Source organism: Melospiza melodia, chromosome 23 (genome assembly GCF_035770615.1).
Source record: "Melospiza melodia melodia isolate bMelMel2 chromosome 23, bMelMel2.pri, whole genome shotgun sequence".
NCBI lineage: Eukaryota > Metazoa > Chordata > Aves > Passeriformes > Passerellidae > Melospiza > Melospiza melodia.
The window spans coordinates 10,629,123-10,649,332 of record NC_086216.1 but is presented as its reverse complement, the minus strand read 5'-3'; the positions used below and the strand labels follow the sequence as shown (position 1 = coordinate 10,649,332).

General features: G+C 56.2%; 2 protein-coding genes across 3 annotated transcripts; both read right to left on the bottom strand.

Moving 5' to 3' along the window:
* Positions 1 to 422: 422 nt before the first annotated feature.
* On the bottom strand, positions 423 to 13,191 carry DDHD2 (DDHD domain containing 2). 2 transcript variants are annotated; one of them, XM_063175407.1, is made up of 17 exons: positions 13,008 to 13,191; positions 11,614 to 11,804; positions 10,707 to 10,796; positions 10,353 to 10,473; positions 8,097 to 8,186; positions 6,960 to 7,095; positions 5,941 to 6,149; positions 4,772 to 4,842; positions 4,550 to 4,669; positions 3,872 to 3,967; positions 3,696 to 3,788; positions 3,452 to 3,607; positions 3,260 to 3,362; positions 3,010 to 3,174; positions 2,526 to 2,688; positions 2,170 to 2,281; positions 423 to 1,895 (listed from the first exon to the last, which is right to left on the bottom strand). In XM_063175407.1, the coding sequence occupies exons 1-16, from the start codon at positions 13,189 to 13,191 to the stop codon at positions 2,191 to 2,193; spliced, it is 2,079 nt and encodes a 692-aa protein (XP_063031477.1). In that variant the 3' UTR covers positions 423 to 1,895; positions 2,170 to 2,190. The 2 variants fall into 2 exon arrangements, with proteins under 2 accessions (XP_063031477.1, XP_063031476.1); XM_063175406.1 differs by having other exon boundaries at positions 4,550 to 4,842.
* Positions 13,192 to 15,531: 2,340 nt separating this feature from the next.
* BAG4 (BAG cochaperone 4) lies at positions 15,532 to 20,145 on the bottom strand. Its single transcript, XM_063175263.1, has 4 exons — positions 20,088 to 20,145; positions 18,651 to 18,890; positions 17,527 to 17,772; positions 15,532 to 16,818 (listed from the first exon to the last, which is right to left on the bottom strand). Exons 1-4 carry the CDS (start codon positions 20,133 to 20,135, stop codon positions 16,330 to 16,332), a joined length of 1,023 nt encoding a protein of 340 aa, XP_063031333.1. The 5' UTR covers positions 20,136 to 20,145; the 3' UTR covers positions 15,532 to 16,329.
* Positions 20,146 to 20,210: the final 65 nt, after the last annotated feature.

Here is a 20,210-nt window from a genome sequence, read left to right as displayed (position 1 = left end):
CTCTTTGCTTGCAGCTTTAGTAGTTTCAAGGAAATGACAGCAAAAAATGAAATGGTACCTGGGAGCATCCCTGATTTCCCCGGTCTGTCTCAGAGAAGGAAGGGCTGAGTGCTGCTGAGACCCAGGGATCAAAGCTCCTCTGGGAGCAGCTGTTTGTCCCTGGTCCCTTCCAAGACAGATTTCAGGTGTGTGTACATGCAAACAGCACAGCTGAGGCTGCAGCAGAGCAGGGCAGGGGAGTCAGCAATGAAACACCAACCCAGCAGCTGCAGTTTGCAGCCTCTGTAACTCTGCAGCTTCAGAAGAATCACAGAAATAATTCCACTGAAATAGAAAGAGTAGAAACAGCTTCACTTTCCCCCAAAACTCCACATCTGACTTTTCCAGCCCTTCCCTCTCCCCCCAGACATGCACACACCACAGTCACCTACTTGTTTATTTTGGTTTTTACTGGAAAAGACATTAAATAACATTTAAAATGTATTTAACTTCCTTTTTTTTTTTTTTTTTAACAAAGTGCATAACTTAAAAAGCTGATCATTAGTGTCCCACGTTAAGACTGTCCCTTTTCCTGCTCCCATGAGACTTCAGCCAGTCAGGTGCTGACCAAGGTACAGTTCCTTGGGAGGGGAGGAGGGATGGAGGCTGCAAACAAAACCCTTCCAATAGTGCAAATAACAGAACAATGGAGGAAAAACAAACCAACAGGCTCTGGGGGGGTGGGAAAAAGGCTCCTCACCCCATGCAGGGCAAAAGTCAGCAGGAGGGGAAAAGTGGTTTGGCTCTCCAAAGGCTGCACAGCAACACCTCACACAGCACTGGAGCCCCAGGGAAGCATCACAGAGGTTCTCCAGCCCTGCCCTCTCAGAAAAAAGAGCTTCAAGGCAGTGCAGACTGAGCTGCCCACAGAGCTGGTGTCATTCCTGCAGTGCCCACGCCCTGCTGGGTCTGGGCTCCACCTTTGCTTGGCTGCATCTTGCACATTTAAAGCTAAACCAGGATGGGAGCGTGGAGAGGGCACAGATCTCTGTGCTCAGCTGCTGCTCACACTGCTCTGTGTCCCTGCAGGGCTCAGAGGGCTGGCACTGCCAGCTGGAGGATGAAACTTTCCTCAGAGCAGGGACAGCAGGGCACTGGCTGGCTCAGGGCTGTGGGAAAGGTCTGGGTGTCCAGGATGGGGGGGTTTGGGTGCTGAGCTGCCCCCAGCAGCACTGGGGAGGGTCAGGGTGGGCTGGGTTTGGGTGCTGAGCTGTCCCCAGCAGCACCCCACAGCAGGGAGCAGCACGACCATGCCACTCTCACAGGGTGCTTTAGGGGCACCTGGCTGCAGTGCAGGGGTGCCCAGAGATACAGCAGCAGTGCAGGGGTGCCCAGAGATGCAGCAGGGGTGCCCAGGGATGCAGCAGCAGTGCAGCAATGATGCTGGCCAGCCCCCATGGCTCAGCAGTTCTCTGTGCCCTGGGCTTCACCTCCTGTGCCCTGCTGGGGGTGGGGTTTGTGTTTTTGGGTTAGCAAAACTCAGCAATCTCCCTTGCTCCAAGGCTGCTGCAGCTCTTCCCACGCTGTGTTTAAGGCTTTTTCTCCTCAAGTCCCAGGCTGTGAGTGTCCAGGTGTGGGCTCTGAGCCCGGACAGCTCGTCTGCTGGTGTGGGGGCTCACAGGGTGCAGGCTGAAAGCACACGTTGCCACAGGGAGTCACTGTACAGGTGGTGTGTGTGTGTGTGTGTTGGAGCTGAAGTGGTTTTTCCTTGATGGTTTTTCCCCCTACCCCTAGCCAAAATGGAGGAAAATCCATCCTGATCTCCAGGAAGCAGCATGCAGGACACGGCAGCAGAGGAGAGAGGAAGGCAGAGATGAGATCTGGACTTTCCTGGTGAGTGCTCTGTGGGACTGGACCTGAGAGAGCAAAAGGAGAACACAGCAATAGCTGGAGTCAGAATGCAGCCCCTGCACCCTCCCTGCTCCTCTCCTCATGTCTGATCATGGAGGGAAGAGGAAAGAAGCCAAAGGTGCTGACAGCAAAAGAAGAAAGCTGACACACGTTCCCTGCCTTAGATAATGGATAATTCTCCCCTAAACCAAGCAGATCTCCTCTGAGGTGTCCTGGGAAATCCAGAAGGGACTTCCAGAGTCCTGGGAAATGCAGAAGGGGAATCCAGAGGTGACTTACAGCCAGAAGAGCACGGGTGGGTCACTGGCTCCCCGGTAAAGGCTGGTCCAGTGTGATGCCTTGTGTCTGGTAGATCTCCTTCAGAACCAGCAGCACGGTGTCCTCTGACTCCCTGCAGGGGAGGAAGGGCAATCAGGAGGGAATGCCTCCCTGCACTCTGTGATAGCTGGGGCAGCACCAGGAGAACCACAAATCTCCTTCCTCTGTCCCTGCCCACCCTCTGTGTGCCACAGACAGGACAAGCTCTCGTTCCCTCGCCCACCTGAGGCTTTTCTCACTACACTGCCTCTGAAACTGATGCCATCCTGCTTCACCACAGGTAAACCTGAAGCCCTGGGCATTGCCCAGACACTCACCAGTAGCAGAGATGCCCCTGGAGTGCGAACAGATACTCGTTGAAGCTCTCTATGGGCTTCTCCTGCAGCACGTAGTCGATGCGGTTCCCCCCGTTGAGCCTGCCCACGTTGATGGGAGGGCTCTCCTCCTTCACTGCTGCTGGGGGCTCCTCTGCCTTTGTGTCTGCAGGGAGGAGGAGCAGCCTGGCTCAGCCCCAGGGCACCAGCAGCCACGGCAACACAACAGCAGGGCCGTGCCCTCCCTCACACAGGGCAGAGGCAGCTGAAGTGCTGCCAGAGGAGAGGGGTGGGCTTAAAACATGGTGTGGTGTGCTGAGACACCCTCAGAAACCCCTTCATCAGGTGCTAAGAGGGAAAGGCCACAGCATTCAGGGAGATGCAGGTGCCTGGAGCGCCACGGCCACACTGCCCATCACCTGTGCCCACCTTCGGGCACAGCTCCCAGGGCTGCACCCCTGGCTCCCCCGTGCCCCCCATCACCGACCTGGCTGCTTCTCAGTGCCAGCCTCCGCCTCTGCCTCAGCCTCAGAGCCGCCAGCCTCCAGGGCAAGCACGGGGGAGCGGGTGAAGGACTGCCAGGCCACCCTCAGGGAGCCCAGCAGGTTGTTCTTCAGGTCCACGCTCATGCGGGTCAGCCCTTCCTTCAGCTCTGCAAGGCAGCAGGGGGCTGGCTGTGGGGCTGGGGGCTGCAGCAGCGACCCCAGCCCGGGGGAAAGGGGCTGCCTGTGCCATACCCAGGTGCATCCTCTTCCTGCCCTTGTGGTGGGGCAGCAGCATGGGCTCGAACTCCATCTCTGGCACGATCATGGGCTCGATCCGATACGCCACGGGGTCAAACTGCACACGAGAGGGGGACAGTGGCAGCGGCCAGGGCTCGTGCTCCACGTGTGTGTCACGCAGGACACAGCTCTGGCTCTTGTACCTACGGGGTGGAAGATGTTGAAGAAGCCCTTGCAGGTGGGCAGGCTGTAGTTGGGGTCGATGCGCTTCACTCCCCGCACCGTGAGGAACATCCCGATGGGAGAGCCAAAGGCAAAGAAGATGCTGGGCTTGTAGTCCAGCTGGGGGTAGTTTGCTGACACCTGGAATGGGGGACGTTCAGATTTGTTCATCAGACAATCCCCGTGCTGTCTCATGAGGGTTTGGGGTGCAGCCAGAGCTCTGCTGTACCTGTCCCAAGCCAACGTCCCGGTACTGGCAGCTCCTGCCATCCTCAGAGCTGTCCCCGAGCTGGGATGGGGACCCTGGCTCAGAGCTCCCACCCTGCAGCAGCACAAAGGGGTCCTGGTGTCAGAGGGGTGCAGTGGGGTGGGATGGGATGAGCACAAGCCATGTGGAGAACAAACCTTCATCCCTGTCTCGGAGCTGATGTAATGGAGGATTTTCATTCTGGGCCCTAAGGGAATTCCCATTTCTTTCAGGTTGTTCTCTGTGCACAAGAGCTGGAAAATAAGCAAGGCTGGTGTTAGTCCAGGAGCAGAGGGATGGTGAGGTGTCTGTCCTGTGGGACTGTGTGAACCTCAGAGATGGTTTGTCACAGACATCTTTTATGGAAAATCCTTTCCTCAGGATTTTTCCTCTTGAGAAGCTGAGAGACCTCAGGAACAAAATGTAAACAATGGTTATCTGCTGCTGTGGAATGCAACAGGTGCATCTGTGATTGGTCTCATGTGGTTGTTGGTAATTAATGGCCAATCACAGTCAGCTGGCTCAGACTCTCTGTCCAAGACACAAGCCTTTGTTATCATCCCTTCCTATTCTATTCTTAGCCAGCCTTCTGATTAAATCCTTTCTTCTATTCCTTTAGTATAATTTTAGTGTAATATATATATCATAAAATAATAAATCAAGCCTTCTGAAACATGGAGTCAGATCCTCATCTCTTCCCTCAGCCTGAGACCCCTGTGAACACCATCACAATGGTTCATGTGTGACTCAGTACCAGGAGATGTGCAGGGCTGGGATGATGGGGAAGAAAAGCAAAGAAGAGCCACAAGAGCCAGAAAAACAGAGGAACTTCTCACCAGTGCTTGCCTGTCCATTTTCTCCTTCTCAAAAACATCACAGTACTCAGACAGCTCCAGCTTCTTCAGGATTTCTTTTACCTCCTCAATACCCCCCGTGCTTGAGGTTGTCCTGGAGCCCTGTGAACACATCCAGGAGGGATCACACCACTTTGTGCTCACCTCTTGGCTCCTCTGCCCCATCCCCATGCAGCTGCAGGAGCGGGCAGTGGCCTCCCCTACCTGCACACAGCGCTCCTTCTCCTCAGGATCAGCCTTCTGGTTTGTCAGGAGATCAAACAGAATGAGTGACCCTAGAAACCAGGCAGGGGCAGAGCATCAGCACCCGCAGGGGAAGAGCCTGAGCCACCAGGGAAAGAGGGAAAATCCTCTTTTGGGATGGAAGAGCTGCACCCTGGGCTTTTTTTACAGGCAGACAGTGACAGGACAAGGGACAATGGTTTTAAAGTGGCAGAGGATGGGCTGGATTAAATGCCAGCAAGAATTTATTACTTAGTGAAGAAATTATCACTCGGTGAAGCACCATCAGAGGCTGCCCAGAGAATCTGTGGCTGCCACACACAAACCAGGGCTTGGAACAGCCTGGTTTCATGGCTGGTGTCCCTCCTAACAAAATGAGTGACCCTAGAAACCAGGCATGGGCCGAGCATCAGCATCTGGAGGGGAAGAGCCTGAGCCACCTCTTTTTGGGGATGGAGGGAGGGAAAGAGGGAAAATCCTTTTTTGGGATGGAAGAGCTGCACTCTGGGCTTTTTTACAGGCAGACACTGACAGGAAAAGGGACAGGACAAGGTACAATGGCTTTAAAGTGGCAGAGGACAGGCTGGATTAAATGCCAGCAAGAAACTGTTACTCAGTGAAGAAATTATGACTCGGTGGTGAAGCACAGAGAAGCTGTGGCTGCCACACCTCTGGAAGCTGAGGCAGAGCTGGGAACAGCCTGGTTTCATGGCTGGTGGCCCTCCTAACAAAATGAGTGACCCTAGAAACCAGGCATGGGCAGAGCATCATCACCTGGAGGGGAAGAAGAACCCGAGCCACCTCTTTTTGGGGATGGAGGGAGGGAAAATCCTCTTTTGGGATGGAAGAGCTGCACTCTGGGCTTTTTTACAAGCAGACACTGACAGGACAAGGTACAATGGCTTTAGAGTGGTAGAGGACAGGCTGGATTAGATGTCAGGAAGAAATTATCACTCAGTGAAGAAATTATGACTCGGTAAAGGAATTATTACTCGGCAAAGCACTGGCACAGGCTGCCCAGAGAATCTGTGGCTGCCACACCTCTGGAAGCCGAGGCAGAGCTTGGAACACCCTGGTTTCATGCCTGGCGTCCCTCCCAGCCCCTCCCAGCCCGGGCTGTGCCCTCCCTGTGCCCCTGGCACGGCTCTCACCCAGGCTGTGCCCCGCGATGGACACGCCGCCGCTGAAGCGCGGGTTCCTCTGCAGGAAGAGCCGGTGCAGGCGGTTCATCTCCGAGGCCACCGTGTCCACGATGGTCTGGCAATAGGTGGAGCTGTTGTAGAAGAACACGTCCAGGATGGTGTCGTTGATGAAGTGACGCAGGCGGTTGATGCTGGGCAGCGTGATCCGCTCCAGGTCGCTGCGGGGAGGGGACAGAGGGGCTGCACACGGGGAAAGCACTGAACCCCACCCTGTTTCTGCAGCAAAATATGAGCTCTGATGAGGACTGGCACAGTTTTCAACGTGGTGTGTTGTAATCCAGACCCTCAGAAGGCAAAGCACAGCCTGTGCTGTTGCACTCTGGGAATAAAGAGCCTGCCCTGCTTTCTGCCCTTGCTGGGGCACTCAGCTCTCAGAGGCTTCAGCAATGTGTAGCACGATGGCAAGGATCAAATATTCAATTCACTGTAAGCTTCATTTTTGTTTCATGTAACTATGTAACTTAAATAAGAAGGCTAAAAACAATCTCCAAGTGCATTAAGAATTCTGTAAGTTACACAAATCTCATACCGAAGGCTACGAGAGAATTTTCTCATCTAACACCTTAATACTCAATATTGATTTAGTATGTGATAGCTCTGGAGATGAATAAAAGAAAAAAATATCCTTATTTCGAGGAAATAACACAAATAAACTATTTGCAATGATGAATGGGAACAAAACCAAAAATAAAACAAGAAAAGAGAAAGAAAATCATTAGGGAACCAGAGCATCCTGTTGGTTGCCATATTTGATTTTATCTCCTGTGCCTCCTGAGAGCAGCCAGGCAAGGCAAAAATTTCTGTTCCGAGGATGTGATGAGAGCTGCAGAATGGCAGTGGGGAGGGCTCTGGGGGTCCCTGCTCCCTCCTACCCTAAAAACTCACAGCTTTCCCAAGAGAAGAAGTGGATTTTCCAGGGCAGGAGGCTGCCTGTGCCCCTTTTGGGGCAGGGGCTGCAGGATACTCACACATCCACGCCCGTGGAGTGCAGGGAGCTGTGCCAGTTGACAGGCAGGAACTCCACCCTGCCCACCTGCTGCTGCTCCAGGGCCTTCCTGAAGTGGGACTGCAGCATGCTGAGGGACACGTTCCTGAAATCGTTCACTGCGAAACACAACAGCTCTCAGTGAGATGCACCAGGCTCCGGGGCCAGCCCGTGCCACCAACCACGCTTAATACCCTGAAAGATCATTAAGGGGAAATCCCAGTGGGGTCTTTAAGCTGCTGCTGCTCCCCTAAGTCCCTGAATCTTTAACTACAGATCAGGGCAGGCTCCATGCCCTGCCACGTGTGCTACTGGATTTCGCTGCCCCATCTGCGCCTCCTTCACGGGGGCAGGATAAGAAACTTAGAGAAATTTATGAGAAACAAATTCGCTTCTGTTCTGAAGCAAAACCGAGGAGCAGCAGCTGGCTAAACCCTTTCAGGAGGTGGATTTGGTGGTCAGGGAGCGTTGTGCTCACACTGCCCACAGTCAGCCTGCCAGGGTCAGCGTGGTTGGAGGCAGCGTGGCAGCCCCAGGGTGATGTTCCCCTGAAGATTCTCCTGCCAGGTTCCTCTCCCAGGTTCCCCTGCCATGTTCTCCTGCCAGGTTGCCCTCCCAGGTTGTCCACTCAGGTTCTCCTGCCACGTTCCTCTCCCAGGTTTCCCTTCCAGGTTCCTCTCCCAGGTTTCCCCCCAAGTTGCCCTCCCAGGTTCCCCTGCCAGGTTGCCCTTCCAAGTTGCCTTCCCAGGTTCCCCTCCAAGGGTGCCCTGCCAGGTTCCTCTCCCAGGTCCCCCTCTCAGGTTGCCATTCCAGGTTCCCCTCCCAGGTTCCCTTGCCAGGTTTCCCTTCCAGGTTTCCCTGCCAGGTTCCCCCCACAAGGTTTCCCTCCCAGATTTCTCTCCCAGGCTCTCCTCCAGGTTTTACCCCCAGGTTCCCCTCTCAGGTTCCTCTCCCAGGTTCCCCTCCCAAGTTTCCCCCCAGGTTCTCCTTCCAGATTCCCCTTCCAGTTTGCCCTCCCAGGTTGCCATCCCAGATTCCTCTCCCATGTCCCTCTCCCACGTTCCCTTGACAGATTCCCCTCCCATTTCCCCCCATTTTTCCCCTCCCATCTCAGCCCTACCGCACTGCACGATGCTGCGGAATCGGATGTCGCAGGCGGGGCCGATGCCGTGCACCACGAACACCAGGTGGTCGATCTGCAGGGGCTCTCCTGAGGAGGGGAGGGCAGCTCAGGGCATGGCTGCTGAGCAGAACCGCTGGAGACAGCCCTGGGCAGGGCTGGAGCCTCCCACCCTCACCTGGGCCCATGAAAACCCTCCTCAGTGCCTGCATTTACACCTCAAGGCTGCTGGGGCTGCTCAGCTCTGCTGCCCTGGGATGGATCTGGACCAACAGGACAGCAGAGGAAGGGGTGGTGGCTCATCCTCACTTCCCAGCACAGGGAACTGCAGCATCAGGAGGTCCCAGCGCTGAATTTCAGCACCAGGAGGTCCCAGTGCTGAATTTCAGCACCAGGAGGTGTCACTGCTGAATTTCAGCATCAGGAGGGCTCAGTGCTGAATTTCAGGACCAGGAGGGCTCAGTGCTGAATTTCAGCACCAGGAGGTGTCACTGCTGAATTTCAGCACCAGGAGGTGTCACTGCTGAATTGCAGGACCAGGAGGTGTCAGTGCTGAATTTCAGGACCAGGAGGGCTCAGTGCTGAATTTCAGCACCAGGATGGCTCAGTGCTGATTTTCAGGACCAGGAGGTGTCACTGCTGAATTTTCAGGACCAGGAGGTGTCACTGCTGAATTTCAGGACCAGGAGGTGTCACTGCTGAATTTTCAGGACCAGGAGGTGTCACTGCTGAATTTCAGCATCAGGAGGTCTCAGTGCTGAATTTCAGGACCAGGAGGGCTCAGTGCTGAATTTCAGGACCAGGAGGGCTCAGTGCAGCTGCCCCATGCCCAGCCCACCCTGAGGAGCCCCATGGAGCTGCATCTCCCAGGCAGAGCCCAGGTGGAGTCAGGGCTTGTTCCCTGCTTCCCACACACCTTCGTTTGTGTATGAGGGCAGGCACCCATGGAAAATGGAGCAACTGCCTGGTGTCCTCATGGGGACACGGGCTGAGCACCACTGGCAGCTCAGGGCAGCTGGGAGGGGACAGGGCTGACACTTGGCTACAGAGATGGGGACAGCAGCTGTCACCCAGAGAGTCACCAGCACAAAGGTGAGTGACAAAGCACTGTGTCCCTAGCAGGGAGAGGAACTCCCCTCCTGTACAAATCGAAATCTCAGGGGTCGTTGCAGGCACTGCAGAGCTGCCAGCAGCTCTGTCCCTGCACCCTCCCCTGGATCTGCAGCTCTGCAGGGGCTGGGGAGGTTTCTGAAACCATTTGGATCCTTTTGGCACAAAATGTTTTGACGTGCACTTGACTTAAAGGATCACGGGAGCTCCCTCCAGCCTTTGTGAGCGATCAGGGTGGAAAACACCACCCGGGGTTGTCACAGACGTCTTTTACAAAAAATCTTTTCTTTAGGATTTTTTCTTCTTGAGAAGCTGAGAGGCCTCAGGAACAAAATGTAAACAATGATTATCTGCTGCTGTGGAATGCAACAGGTGCATCTGTGATTGGTCTCATGTGGTTGTTCCTAATTAATGGCCAATCACAGCTTGCTCAGACTTTCTGTCCGAGATAGAAGCTTTTGTAATCATTCATTCCTTTTCTATTCTTAGTCAGCCTTCTGATGAAATCCTTTCTTCTATTCTTTTAGTATAAATATAATATATATAATAATATATAATATATAATATATAATATATAATATATAATATATAATATATAATATATAATATATAATATATAATATATAATATATAATATGTAACATATAACATATAATATGTAACATATAATATATTATATATTATATATTATATATTATATGTTATATATTGTATATATTAGATATAAACATAATGTATAATATATAATGTGTAATATATAATATATAAATATAATATATAATATATTAGATATTATATTATATATATTAGATAGATATAAATATAATGTATAATATATAATGTGTAATATATAATATATAATATGTAATATATTATATAATATATAATATATATTGTATATTGTATATTGTATACAATATAATATACAATATATATTATATATATTATACATTATATATTATATGTTATATATATTTATAAATATGTTTATAAATATATAATAATATAAATAAAATATATATAATATATACAATAAAATAATAAATCAACTCTTCTGAACCATGGAGTCAGACCCTCTCTCTTCCCTCACTCTCAGAGCCCTGTGGACACCCTCACCCAGGGTTTGGGATGGGAGCAGGGGCTCACCATTGGGGATCTCCACAGCAATGTTCTCCACTCCTCTCTTCACAGTGCGGGGCCGGCCTTGCTCCGTGGGCGTGGAGACCCAGTCGTCAGAGCTGGCCACGGGGTGGTAGTGAACCATCAGCTTGGGAACAAGAAGAGCCTGTCAGTGACCCAGAGCAGGACAGCGGCAGCAGCTGGGGCTGACACAGGGTGGTACCAGAGCGAGCTCTGCCCACGGAGGTGTTGGAAAGGAATGTGGGGCTGGTGGCGGGCTCAGCTGTTGGCACCGGGGAGTGGAATGCCTTTGGGACAACCCATTTGAAGGGAAACAGCACCAAGAGACCCAAGGGCACGTCCTCACCAGGCCCTGCTCACCTTTGGGTTGTGCAGGATGATGACTTCTCTGTTGGGGGACTCCAGCTTCTTCTTCCACTCACCCAGGGTCACGGCAATCATGTAAGCTTCCTGCAGAAGGGAACACCCACTGTGAGTCAGCTGGAAGCTTGCCCATCAGTGTTCACCCTCCTGGGACACTCCCCACCCAATTTTCAGAACCTCTTATCAATATTGTGCAAAAGAAGCAGAGAAATCAGCTGGAGGAGCAGCAGGGTCATCCCAGGATCACCTGCTGAGAATGCTTAAGAGCTCCTCGCTTTGACAGCAGCAGCATCAGACCTTCCCATCCCCTTAGAGCTGGTTTTGGTACATCAGAATGCAGATTACTGCCGAGATGGGGATTTTTATATATCTGCCTATATATTTCTGCATTTGCACCATGCCAAAGAAAGCCTGGCACTGTCAAGTGTGGTGGAATTTGCACCATGCCAAAGGAGAGCCTGGCACTTTCAGGTGTGGTGGAATTTGCACCATGCCAAAGGAGAGCCTGGCACTTTCAGGTGTGGTGGAATTTGCACCATGCCAAAGGAGAGCCTGGCACTTTCAGGTGGAATTTGCATGATGCCAAAGGAAAGCCTGGCATTTCCAGGCGCGCTGGAATTTGCATGATGCCAAAGGAAAGCCTGGCATTTCCAGGCGTGCTGGAATTTGCATGATGCCAAAGGAAAGCCTGGCACTCTCAGGGGTGCTGGAAGGATGTACTGAGGGCAGGGGAAGGGGAGCTCACAGCAGAGCTCACAGTCACATCAATCTGCTGCAGGAATTCCTGCCAAAGCCTCTTTGGAGTTCACGTCCCCAGCGGCCTCGTACAGGGTTTGGGACATCAGAGGCACTCTGCGACCAGGAGAAACCGGCATGGAAACCAGCAGAGGAAGGGTGTGCTCACCTCCAGCTCCTCACTGAAGGCCTCAGAGTAGGGAATGAACTTGTTGTCCTTGTCCCCCTTGTAGAACCAGGTGCAGCGCCGCACCTCGGCCGCCTCCTCCTCCCAGTACACGGCCACGCGCCGCCGCTCCCGCAGGTGCACGTCGTACCTGCCCCCCGAGGTGGGCACCACCACGCCAGCCTGCTCCTCCCCTGCAGAACAGGACCTGCAGTGAACCCTCACACGGCCAGGGACGGCAAACTCGCCCTCTGGGACAGCTCAGGGCCACCACAGCACCAGCACCACCACCAAACTCATTGTCAGGGCGAGATGCCCCAGTTCAGATTTCCCCCAGAGGGAAATCCGGTGGGATTTTTTACGGAGAAGATGGTTTCTCCCCTCTTTTAATGAGGTTAAATATGGTTGGAAGTACAAGCATGCCCTGGTGACACCAGGGGGATGGCACAGGGAGCGCAGCCACTCCAGGAGGGTTTTCCTGCTCCAAGGGCACCAAGCAGAGCCAATTCCCATCATTTCTGAGGCTGGATTAGCACTGGAATCCCAGGGAGCAGGCAGGGTTTTAGCAGCAACAGAACAAACAACACCCAGGACAATGCTCCAGGAGGTAAGATGCAAACATTCCACTGCCCTGTCCTTCTCTCCAGTTTGTACCCTGTCCTTCTCTCCAGCTTGGGCACACGCTTACGTGGCCTCTCCTGCCTGGCCTGGAGGGTAAAAGTGAAACTGGGAGGCCCTGGGAAGGGCATTGTGTAACAGTGAGGGTGCACCAGGGTCTCCTGTCTCTCTCCAAAACAGAGAACTCTCTACAGACCTCAAATTATGAATTTTGCTGCCTTTTGGGGCTGCCTGTGGACCCCGTGCCAGGCAGCAGCACTGGGGATGAGCAGCACAGCCTCTAATCCGAAACTTCCTGGGCGAGCCAATCCTTGGGCAATCGGAGCTGTGCCCAGGGCAGCAGCAGCAGCAGGTGGCACAGATGGTGACATTTGGCACACAAGGGCTTGGGGCTCACCTCCAATCCCCGCTGCCACAGCAGGCACAGAGGAATCCCCAGAGGAATTCCTGCCATCCTGGCAGCGCTCTCCCGGCCTCACCAGAGGATGCTTAGCAGCGTGATTATATATAATTCACAGCGGCATCACTTGAACGGGGTCAGACCATTTGATGCATCCGCTCCGTTATTGGGGGCAGGTGCACGGCCAAAAAAAGCCAGAATTTAGAATCCCTCGAGGGAATTTAGCATCGCAGGTGGAAGCCGCGGGAAGAATCGCAAGCACAAGCCCAGCAGGCCTACCACACTCAGGGTTTCCCAAGAGCGGGGATGGCGAAGCGGAGGGCGGTGGGAGCCGCGCCCGGGGGCACCGCGGGACCCCCGCCCGCCGGCCCGGCCGTACCTGCGCCGTGCGCCGCCTCCAGGCGCTCCGAGTCCTGCGCGCTGAACGGCACCCAGCGCTCCCGCGTGTCCGTGACCTTGCAGTAGAACCAGTGCGGCACCACGGCCTCGTAGCGCCCGCCGGGCTCCGGCTCCAGCGGCTCGGCGCTGCCCGGGGGCGGCCGCGGCGGCTCCTGCGCCGCCATGGGGCTGCTGCGGCCGGGCCGGAGGTGCCGCTCGCTCCCGCCGCCGCCGCCACCGGGGGCTCCGCGGAACCGGCCCCGAGCGGCTCCGAGCGGCCCCGAGGAGCGGCCCCGGTGCCCCCGCGGCTGCTGCGGCCCCAGCGGCCCGGCCCGGCCCGGGCGGCAGCGCAGGCTCCGCTGCGGCCGCGGTGCCCGCCCAGCCCGGGGCGGCGCTGCCCCGGCCCGCCCTCGCCGTCACGGCCGGGGCGGAGCGGGGATCGCCCGCAATCTGTGCCCGCAGTGCCCGCCCGCAGTGCCCGCCGGAGCGCCCCTGCTCCGGGTCCCCGCCCGCAGCCCCGCGATCCCTGCCCGCGACCTTTGCCTGTTATCCCTGCCTGTGACCGCTGCCCCTGGTCCCTACCCTTGGCCTCCGTCCCTGTTCCCTGCCCCAGGTCCCTCCCTGTGAACCCTGCCTGAGTTCCCTTCCCCTGCTCCCTGCCCGTATTCCTTGTCTCTGTTCCCTGCCCCTGTTCCCTGTCCCTTGGTCCCAATCCCTGGTCCCTCCCTGTGAACCGTGCCCGTGTTCCCTTCCTTTGGTCCCTGTCCCTTGTCCCTGTTCCCTCCCTGTGACCCCTGTCCCTCATCCCTCCCTGTGACCCCTGCCCCTGCCTCTATTCCTTTCCCGTGGTCCCTATCCCTGCTCCCCTGCCCTTGCTCCCTGTCCCCTCCCTGTGACCCCTGCCCGCGTTCCTTTCCTTTGGTCCCTGCCCATGTTCCCTGCCCGTGTTCCCTTCCCTTGGTCCCGGTTCCCTGCCCGTGTTCCCTTCCCTTGGTCCCGGTTCCCTGCCCGTGTTCCCTGTCCCTGTTCCCGTTCCCTTCCCTTGGTCCCTGTCCCTGTCCCCTGCCCCTGCTCCCTCCCTGTGCCCCCTGCCCGCGTTCCCTGCCCAGGCGGGGGTGATGCTGGCCCCGAGCTGGATGAGGGGCACCGGGGCGCAGGGAAACACCAGCCCAGTGCCAGCTGCAGCACGAACAAACACTCCAGCATGGGCTGATTGCAGCACAAACCACACGGCGCTGATTTCATGTTTGTTTTTCAGTCCCTCTGTGACACTTCAGCCTCCGTGGGGATTGAGAAACTCCAGCAGTGCTGGAGAGGCAAGGGGCAACCCCAGAGTAAGAGTTTGGTTTCTGTAGAGATGAGGCCAGCGATAAACAGAGACAGACTTTCTAATTTGGGGCTTGTGGTGTGGGTGGATGCTGCAAGTGGATGCTGCAAGATGAACCAGCTGCCAGGAACTGCTGTCCCAGTGGCACAGCAGGGACTGGCGAGGAGAACAGGAGGGTCAGCAGTGCTCAGCCTCCCATTGTGCAGCTGGAGGCCCTGCAGAGCCTGCAGCAGCGGGTGCTGACACAGCTCCTGTCTGTGTCACACCGTCCCCACTCAGATCACGCTGGTCCTGCCTGGAAGAGGCAGAGGCAGCAGGTAGGGATGGGTTATTGCAGCAGAGCTTCCTGCAGGATGAGGTGTGGGACGTGTGCCTGACCCCTGATCCAGCTCAGCTCTGGGGGAAACACACAAAACCCACCCAGGGATGTGGAGTGTCCCACGGAGCTGTGGGATCCCCACACCCTGCAATGATAACCTCCAATTTCAGCCCACTCCTTCATCTTGGGCTTTTCTCCAGGGATTTACATAACCTTCCACCAAGGAGGCAGGGACAAGCAATATTGCTCAGGAATGTCCTACCTGGATGGGTTCAGCTGATTGGGAAGGGGTGGCACTCACCTCACCAGCACAGTGACAGGGCAGCACTCTCTGATATGTGAATTATTGACCTCCCAGCACAGCCAGCAGCCCTCAGGAGGCACTTGCCAGGCTGGAAGCACAGAACAGCTCAGAACTGCTCCCTGCCTGACACAGAATGAAGCAGCAGCAGAGCCTTTCCCTGTCCCAGGACATGCAGCTCACTCCCAGCTCAGCCTGGATGTGGCTGGCTGTGCAAACTGACCACGTGTGCCCATGGACACATCTCAACAAGCTCCAAAGGTCATCCTGTGGCCACAGCCCTGTCTGGGAATGTGGGATCTGCCTCCAGGACCTCATCTGGCTGGCTGGGAGCACACAGGGCATGGCCAGGCATCCTAAATCCCTTCCAAACCCTCTTCCACACCGGCCCTAGAGCCACAGCTGGAGGGTCCTGGAGCATCTGCACTGCCTGGGAGGCAATAGGGCACCCTGGCACCCCAAAAGAGCCTTCTCAGACGTTCTGTTCATTGGTACAGCTGGGCTGGAGCTTTAGTCTGAGTTACAAAACCTTCCTCACCGCTTCTCTTTAAAGAAAAAGAGACTTTGAGACATCTCAATTACAAAATAACATTTAAAACTGGTCAGGGTTTATTAGGTGCCACACGTAGCAGTGAGTTGCTGGGCAGGAGGCTGGAACAGGCCGAGCTGTTCCCTCCCCGTGGTGCTGCACAACTCACGGGATGGAGAGGGACATAAAACAGGGGATTCTGACCCAAGTGACCTGGAAATCACTTCCAAGCATCCTGCCCCTGCTCTTGCCTTGACTTGCACTCCTCCCAGTGGCAGAACGGGGATTTCAGGTCTGTTCCTATGCCCACAGGGACACCCCACACTGGCTCTGCACCACTTGCTGTGACATGTGCCAGCACAGTCCCTCCCTCCAGCACTTCAGTGCTGCTCCTTGAGTGCACTAAACCCAAACAACCCCTCTGAGGACACACGGGGCTCATGGCAAGGGAGCTGAAGCTGAAATTACAGGCAGTGAGGACAAGCCCAGAGTCTTGGTTGGTGGCTGCACCTTGCAGCACATCTGAGGAGTGTCTGAAGCCTGGCTGTGGCTGTGGGAGGCACCCAGAGACTGGGCACAACCCCACAGGGCTCCATCCTTGGCCCACTTCTCTTCAACACCTTCATCCAACACTTTTGCTGCTTCAAACCTCCCTCCATTTGTCCTTTGCTGAGCTGTTTGTCAGGGCTGGGCTTCTGGGCTGGCTTTTTTGGTGGGTTGGATTTGATTTGTTAACTCAGGGCTTATTGCTATTCCATTGTCAAACAGTGCGTAGCAGAACGAGCTGAGATTTAAGAGAACTCTTTGGAACCTCAACAACGGGCTGTGTGTTGTGGCTCACGTGCTTTCACAACCCCTTTCTTTCCAGTTTTTCCAGGATGGCCTGAATTCTGTGGACGGACTCTTTCCTGGCCTGCCGGACACTGTCCTGGCCCCCAGTCTCAATGGAATCCAGCTCCAGCAGCAGCTTGGTCAGCATCTCCTCCAGCAGCCTGTAGGATTTATCTGTCTTTTTCCCTACAAACTCATCCACCTCCTCCTCCAGCTGCTCAGCCTCGCCCATGACGTGCAGGATCCTCTGAATCTCCGGCTGCAGGGCTGCAGGATGTGTGGCAGGCTGCTCAGCGGGTTTGAAGCCCAGCTCGTGGCTCCTGGCCGTGGCTTTCCGTGAGCTGAGGTCGTAGAGCTGGGGCTGGGCACTGTACTGCACCCTGGGCTGGGATGGGGCAGCCTTGGCCACCCTGTGCTCATTTCCTGGCCCCGAGTGCCGCTGGTTGCCATCAGGGTAGTAACTGTGCTGGGTGGGGCTTTGCTCAGCTCTGCTGTAGACAGAGTCCTGCAGTCAGAGGGAGAAAACATCTCTAAGTGCATTTCCTTTTAACCTGCAGCTTCCTGCTCTCATCCTGCACCCAACAGGGCTGGGGATGCTTGGGACAGGGAGCTGTGCTCTGCTCCTATGGTAGAAACAACACCCCAGCAAGGGGCACCTGTGCAGAGGAGGAATCTGAACCCCTGAACCCCCATCAGGGTGTCACAGACATCTTTCTTGAAAAGTCCTTTCTTTAGGATTTTCCCTCCTGAGAAGCTGAGAAGCATCAGGAACAGAAATGTAAACAATGGTTATCTGCTGCTGTGGAATGCAGCAGGTGGATCTGTGATTGGCCCATGTTAGTTGTTTCTAATTAATGGCCAATCACAGTCAGCTAGCTCAGACAGAGCCCAAGCCACAAACCTTTGTTGTCATTCCTTTCCTATTCTATTCTTAGCTGGCCTTCTGATGAAATCCTTTCTTCTATGCTTTTAGTATAGTTTTAATGTAATATAGATCATAAAATAATAAATCAAGCCCTCTGAAACATAGAATCTCTTCCCTCAACCTGAGACCCCTGTGAGCACGGTCACATCAGGGCTGCTACCGGGCACCAAAAAAGTGGAGTCACTTTAAAGCCTGCCAGACCCATTTCAAGACCCACCCAGGACATTTTACCCTTCACAAGAACCCCAGCTGTGGGTTTGAGTGCTCTGTGTGCAAACAGGAGCTCACCTGTCCCTGTGAGTCCCAGGAGGGAGGGTGGGAAGGGGCCCCGCTGCCGCTCCAGGCTGGCTGTGAATCCGACATGTAGAGGCTGCCGTGCCCCGAGGCGGGCCAGGCGTAGCGGGGCTGCACCCCAAAACCAGCGTGGGGGCTCCAGGTGTCCTCCAGGGCTCGGGGCTGTGGCACTGGGCCCTGCCCTGTCACCCCTGCGCTGCTGTCTCCGTACTGATACTGCGGCATCGGCATTCCTGGGGTCTGCAGGGACGGGAACGGGAGTGACAGGGGGGGCACTGTACCCTCACACAGCCCTGGGACAGGTGTTACAGGGGGGCACAACACCCTCACACAGCCCTGGGACAGGTGTTACAGGGGGGCACAGACCCCTCACACAGCTCTGCACCCTCACACAGCCCTGGGACAGGTGTTACAGGGGGTCACAACACCCTCACACAGCTCTGGGACAGGTGTTATAGAGGGGGCACAGACTCCTCACACAGCTCTGCACCCTCACACAGCCCTGGGACAGGTGTTACAGGGGGTCACAACACCCTCACACAGCTCTGGGAGCTGGGACAGGCGTTACAGGGGGGTAATTCCCAACCCTGCACCCTCACACAGCCCTGGGACAGGTGTTATAAGGGGGGGCACAGACCCCTCACACAGCCCTGGGAGATGGGACAGGCGTTACAGGGGGGTAATTCCCAACCCTGCACCCTCACACAGCCCTGGGACAGGTATTGCAGGGGGCTCACAGACCCCTCACACAGCCCTGGGAGATGGGACAGACATTACAATGGGGTCACTGTACCCTCACACAGCCCTGGGAGCTGGGACAGGCGTTACAGGGGTGTAATTCCCAACCCTGCACCCTCACACAGCCCTGGGACAGGCGTTATAGGGGGGTCACTGCACCCTCACCCAGCCCTGGCAGCTGGATGGAGCAGCACCAGCTCACGTTGCCTGCCCCATTCCCACTTCCCTGACCCAAAAGCTCAGGCCCTCCAGACAACAGCCTGCCCACCACTTTTGCTCAGAGCAAAAACCAGGCAGCACCAGGCCCTCAGAGCCACCAGAGCCGCTTCCCCTGTCCCAGCCCCGCCACCCATGCCACGAACCGCCCGCCCTGCCCTTACCTGTGGCGGGGAGTAGCCGGGCACCTGCTGCCTGCGGAGGGCCGAGCCCTCGGGGGGACACTCCGGGGGGACGTAGCTCCAGGCGGGGGCGGGCGACGGGGGCCGGTAGAGGCCCGTGGGCTCCGGGGGGTACGGGCTGCGCGCGGGCCCCGAGCAGTAGAAGCCCCGAGGCTGGGGCAGGCTGGCGTAGTGCGGGTACGGCGGGCTGTAGGCTCCGTTGGCATAGGGAGAATCCATCGCCTGGGGACAGGGGAAGAGCACAGGGGAGGGGATGATGGGGCACAGGTGATCCAGGAATGAGTCTGGCCCTTCCTGCAGTGTTCTGCCTCAGTTTTAGGCTTTCCTGGTCTAACCTGGCTGTACCAGCTGGCCTCAGGGGGAGTTGTGCAGCCCCTCAGAGCGAGCAGCTCATGGAGGATTCAATGCCAGCTCTTCATCACCAATGGGAAGATGGAAAACTCTCCAGGAAAGTTCATTCTCAAACAGACAAGCTCTGCCAGCCAGTGCTCATGAAAAGCTCGTTCTCAAACAGACAAGCTCTGCTAGCCAGTGTTCAGCTCCTGGAGCTGCAGCTCATGTGAGTCTCTGTCTGCACACCCAGGCCACGTCTGAGAATTTACCTGGATCCATCCCATAACTGATGTGTAGGGAACTTGAGTTTCCACCTGGCGGAGGGGATGCTGAAGGACAGGATTTCCCTGTACCTTCGGGCAAAGCAGCATTTTTCCACCCTGAGCTGCTTCCCACAGTGCAGGCTGCACAACCTGTGTGCCAGGATTTATAGAAGGGCCGGACCATCCTGACAGCCCAGAGGAGAAACCAAACCAAACCAAACCACGGCAAACCCTCCTCATCACACGGAATTTGCACGGCAGCCCGAAACCCAGCTGCCATCAACCCCGTGGGTAACGGACCCGGTAATCCCCAGCCCTGGCACCGGACCCGGCAATGCCCGGCCCCGTTACCGTGGCCCTCCCGCTCCGCAAAGCGCTCCGGGGTTCCCGGGATCTCCGCACCGGCACAGCGCCCCAGACACGTCCCGGTGCAGCGCCTCCCTCCCTCCCTCCCCGCGCTGCTTTCCGCCCCGTTACGCCCGGAGGGCCCCGCGAGCAGAGCCACGAGAGCCGGCGGGGCGTGGGAGGCTGCGGGCAGGCCCGCCCGGGGACCGCCCTGCGCGCCCGTTACCGGGGCACGGCCGGGCTGAGCGCTGCCCGCCCGCCCCGGGGCCGTTTCCGTGATGGGGTCCGTGCCCTCCCGGGGGGGCTCTGTCCATCCCGGGGCACCTGTCCGGTTCCAGAGGCCGTTTCCGTCCCGGGGACGCTATCCGATCCCGGGGGCCGTGCCCGCCTCGGGGGCTGTGTCCGATCCCCGGGGGCCGTTCCCATCCCGGGATCTGTTTCCGTCCCGGTATCCGTGCCCGCCCCTCGCCCCCGTTACCTGCGCGGCCGCCGCGGGCGGGCCCGGCCCGGCCGTGCGGGACTCCATGGCCGCCGCCAAGGCCACGCCCCCAACGCGCCCCGTGCCCAATCGGCTGCCGCTCCCCTCTGGCTCCAACCAATC

What these genes read in the sequence shown, in the direction of transcription:
- DDHD2 (XM_063175406.1), bottom strand. Translation starts at nt 13,191, where the DNA reads ATGGCGGCGCAGGAGCCGCCGCGGCCGCCCCCGGGCAGCGCCGAGCCG. An exon ending in GGAGGCGGCGCACGGCGCAG is followed by an intron (nt 11,805 to 13,007) that starts GTACGGCCGGGC and finishes CCTGTTCTGCAG; the next exon opens with GGGAGGAGCAGGCTGGCGTG. An exon ending in TCATCCTGCACAACCCAAAG is followed by an intron (nt 10,474 to 10,706) that starts GTGAGCAGGGCC and finishes CTTGTTCCCAAG; the next exon opens with CTGATGGTTCACTACCACCC.
- BAG4 (XM_063175263.1), bottom strand. Translation starts at nt 20,135, where the DNA reads ATGGAGTCCCGCACGGCCGGGCCGGGCCCGCCCGCGGCGGCCGCGCAG. An exon ending in CCGGCTACTCCCCGCCACAG is followed by an intron (nt 17,773 to 18,650) that starts GTAAGGGCAGGG and finishes CCGTCCCTGCAG; the next exon opens with ACCCCAGGAATGCCGATGCC. An exon ending in CCTGGGACTCACAGGGACAG is followed by an intron (nt 16,819 to 17,526) that starts GTGAGCTCCTGT and finishes CTCTGACTGCAG; the next exon opens with GACTCTGTCTACAGCAGAGC.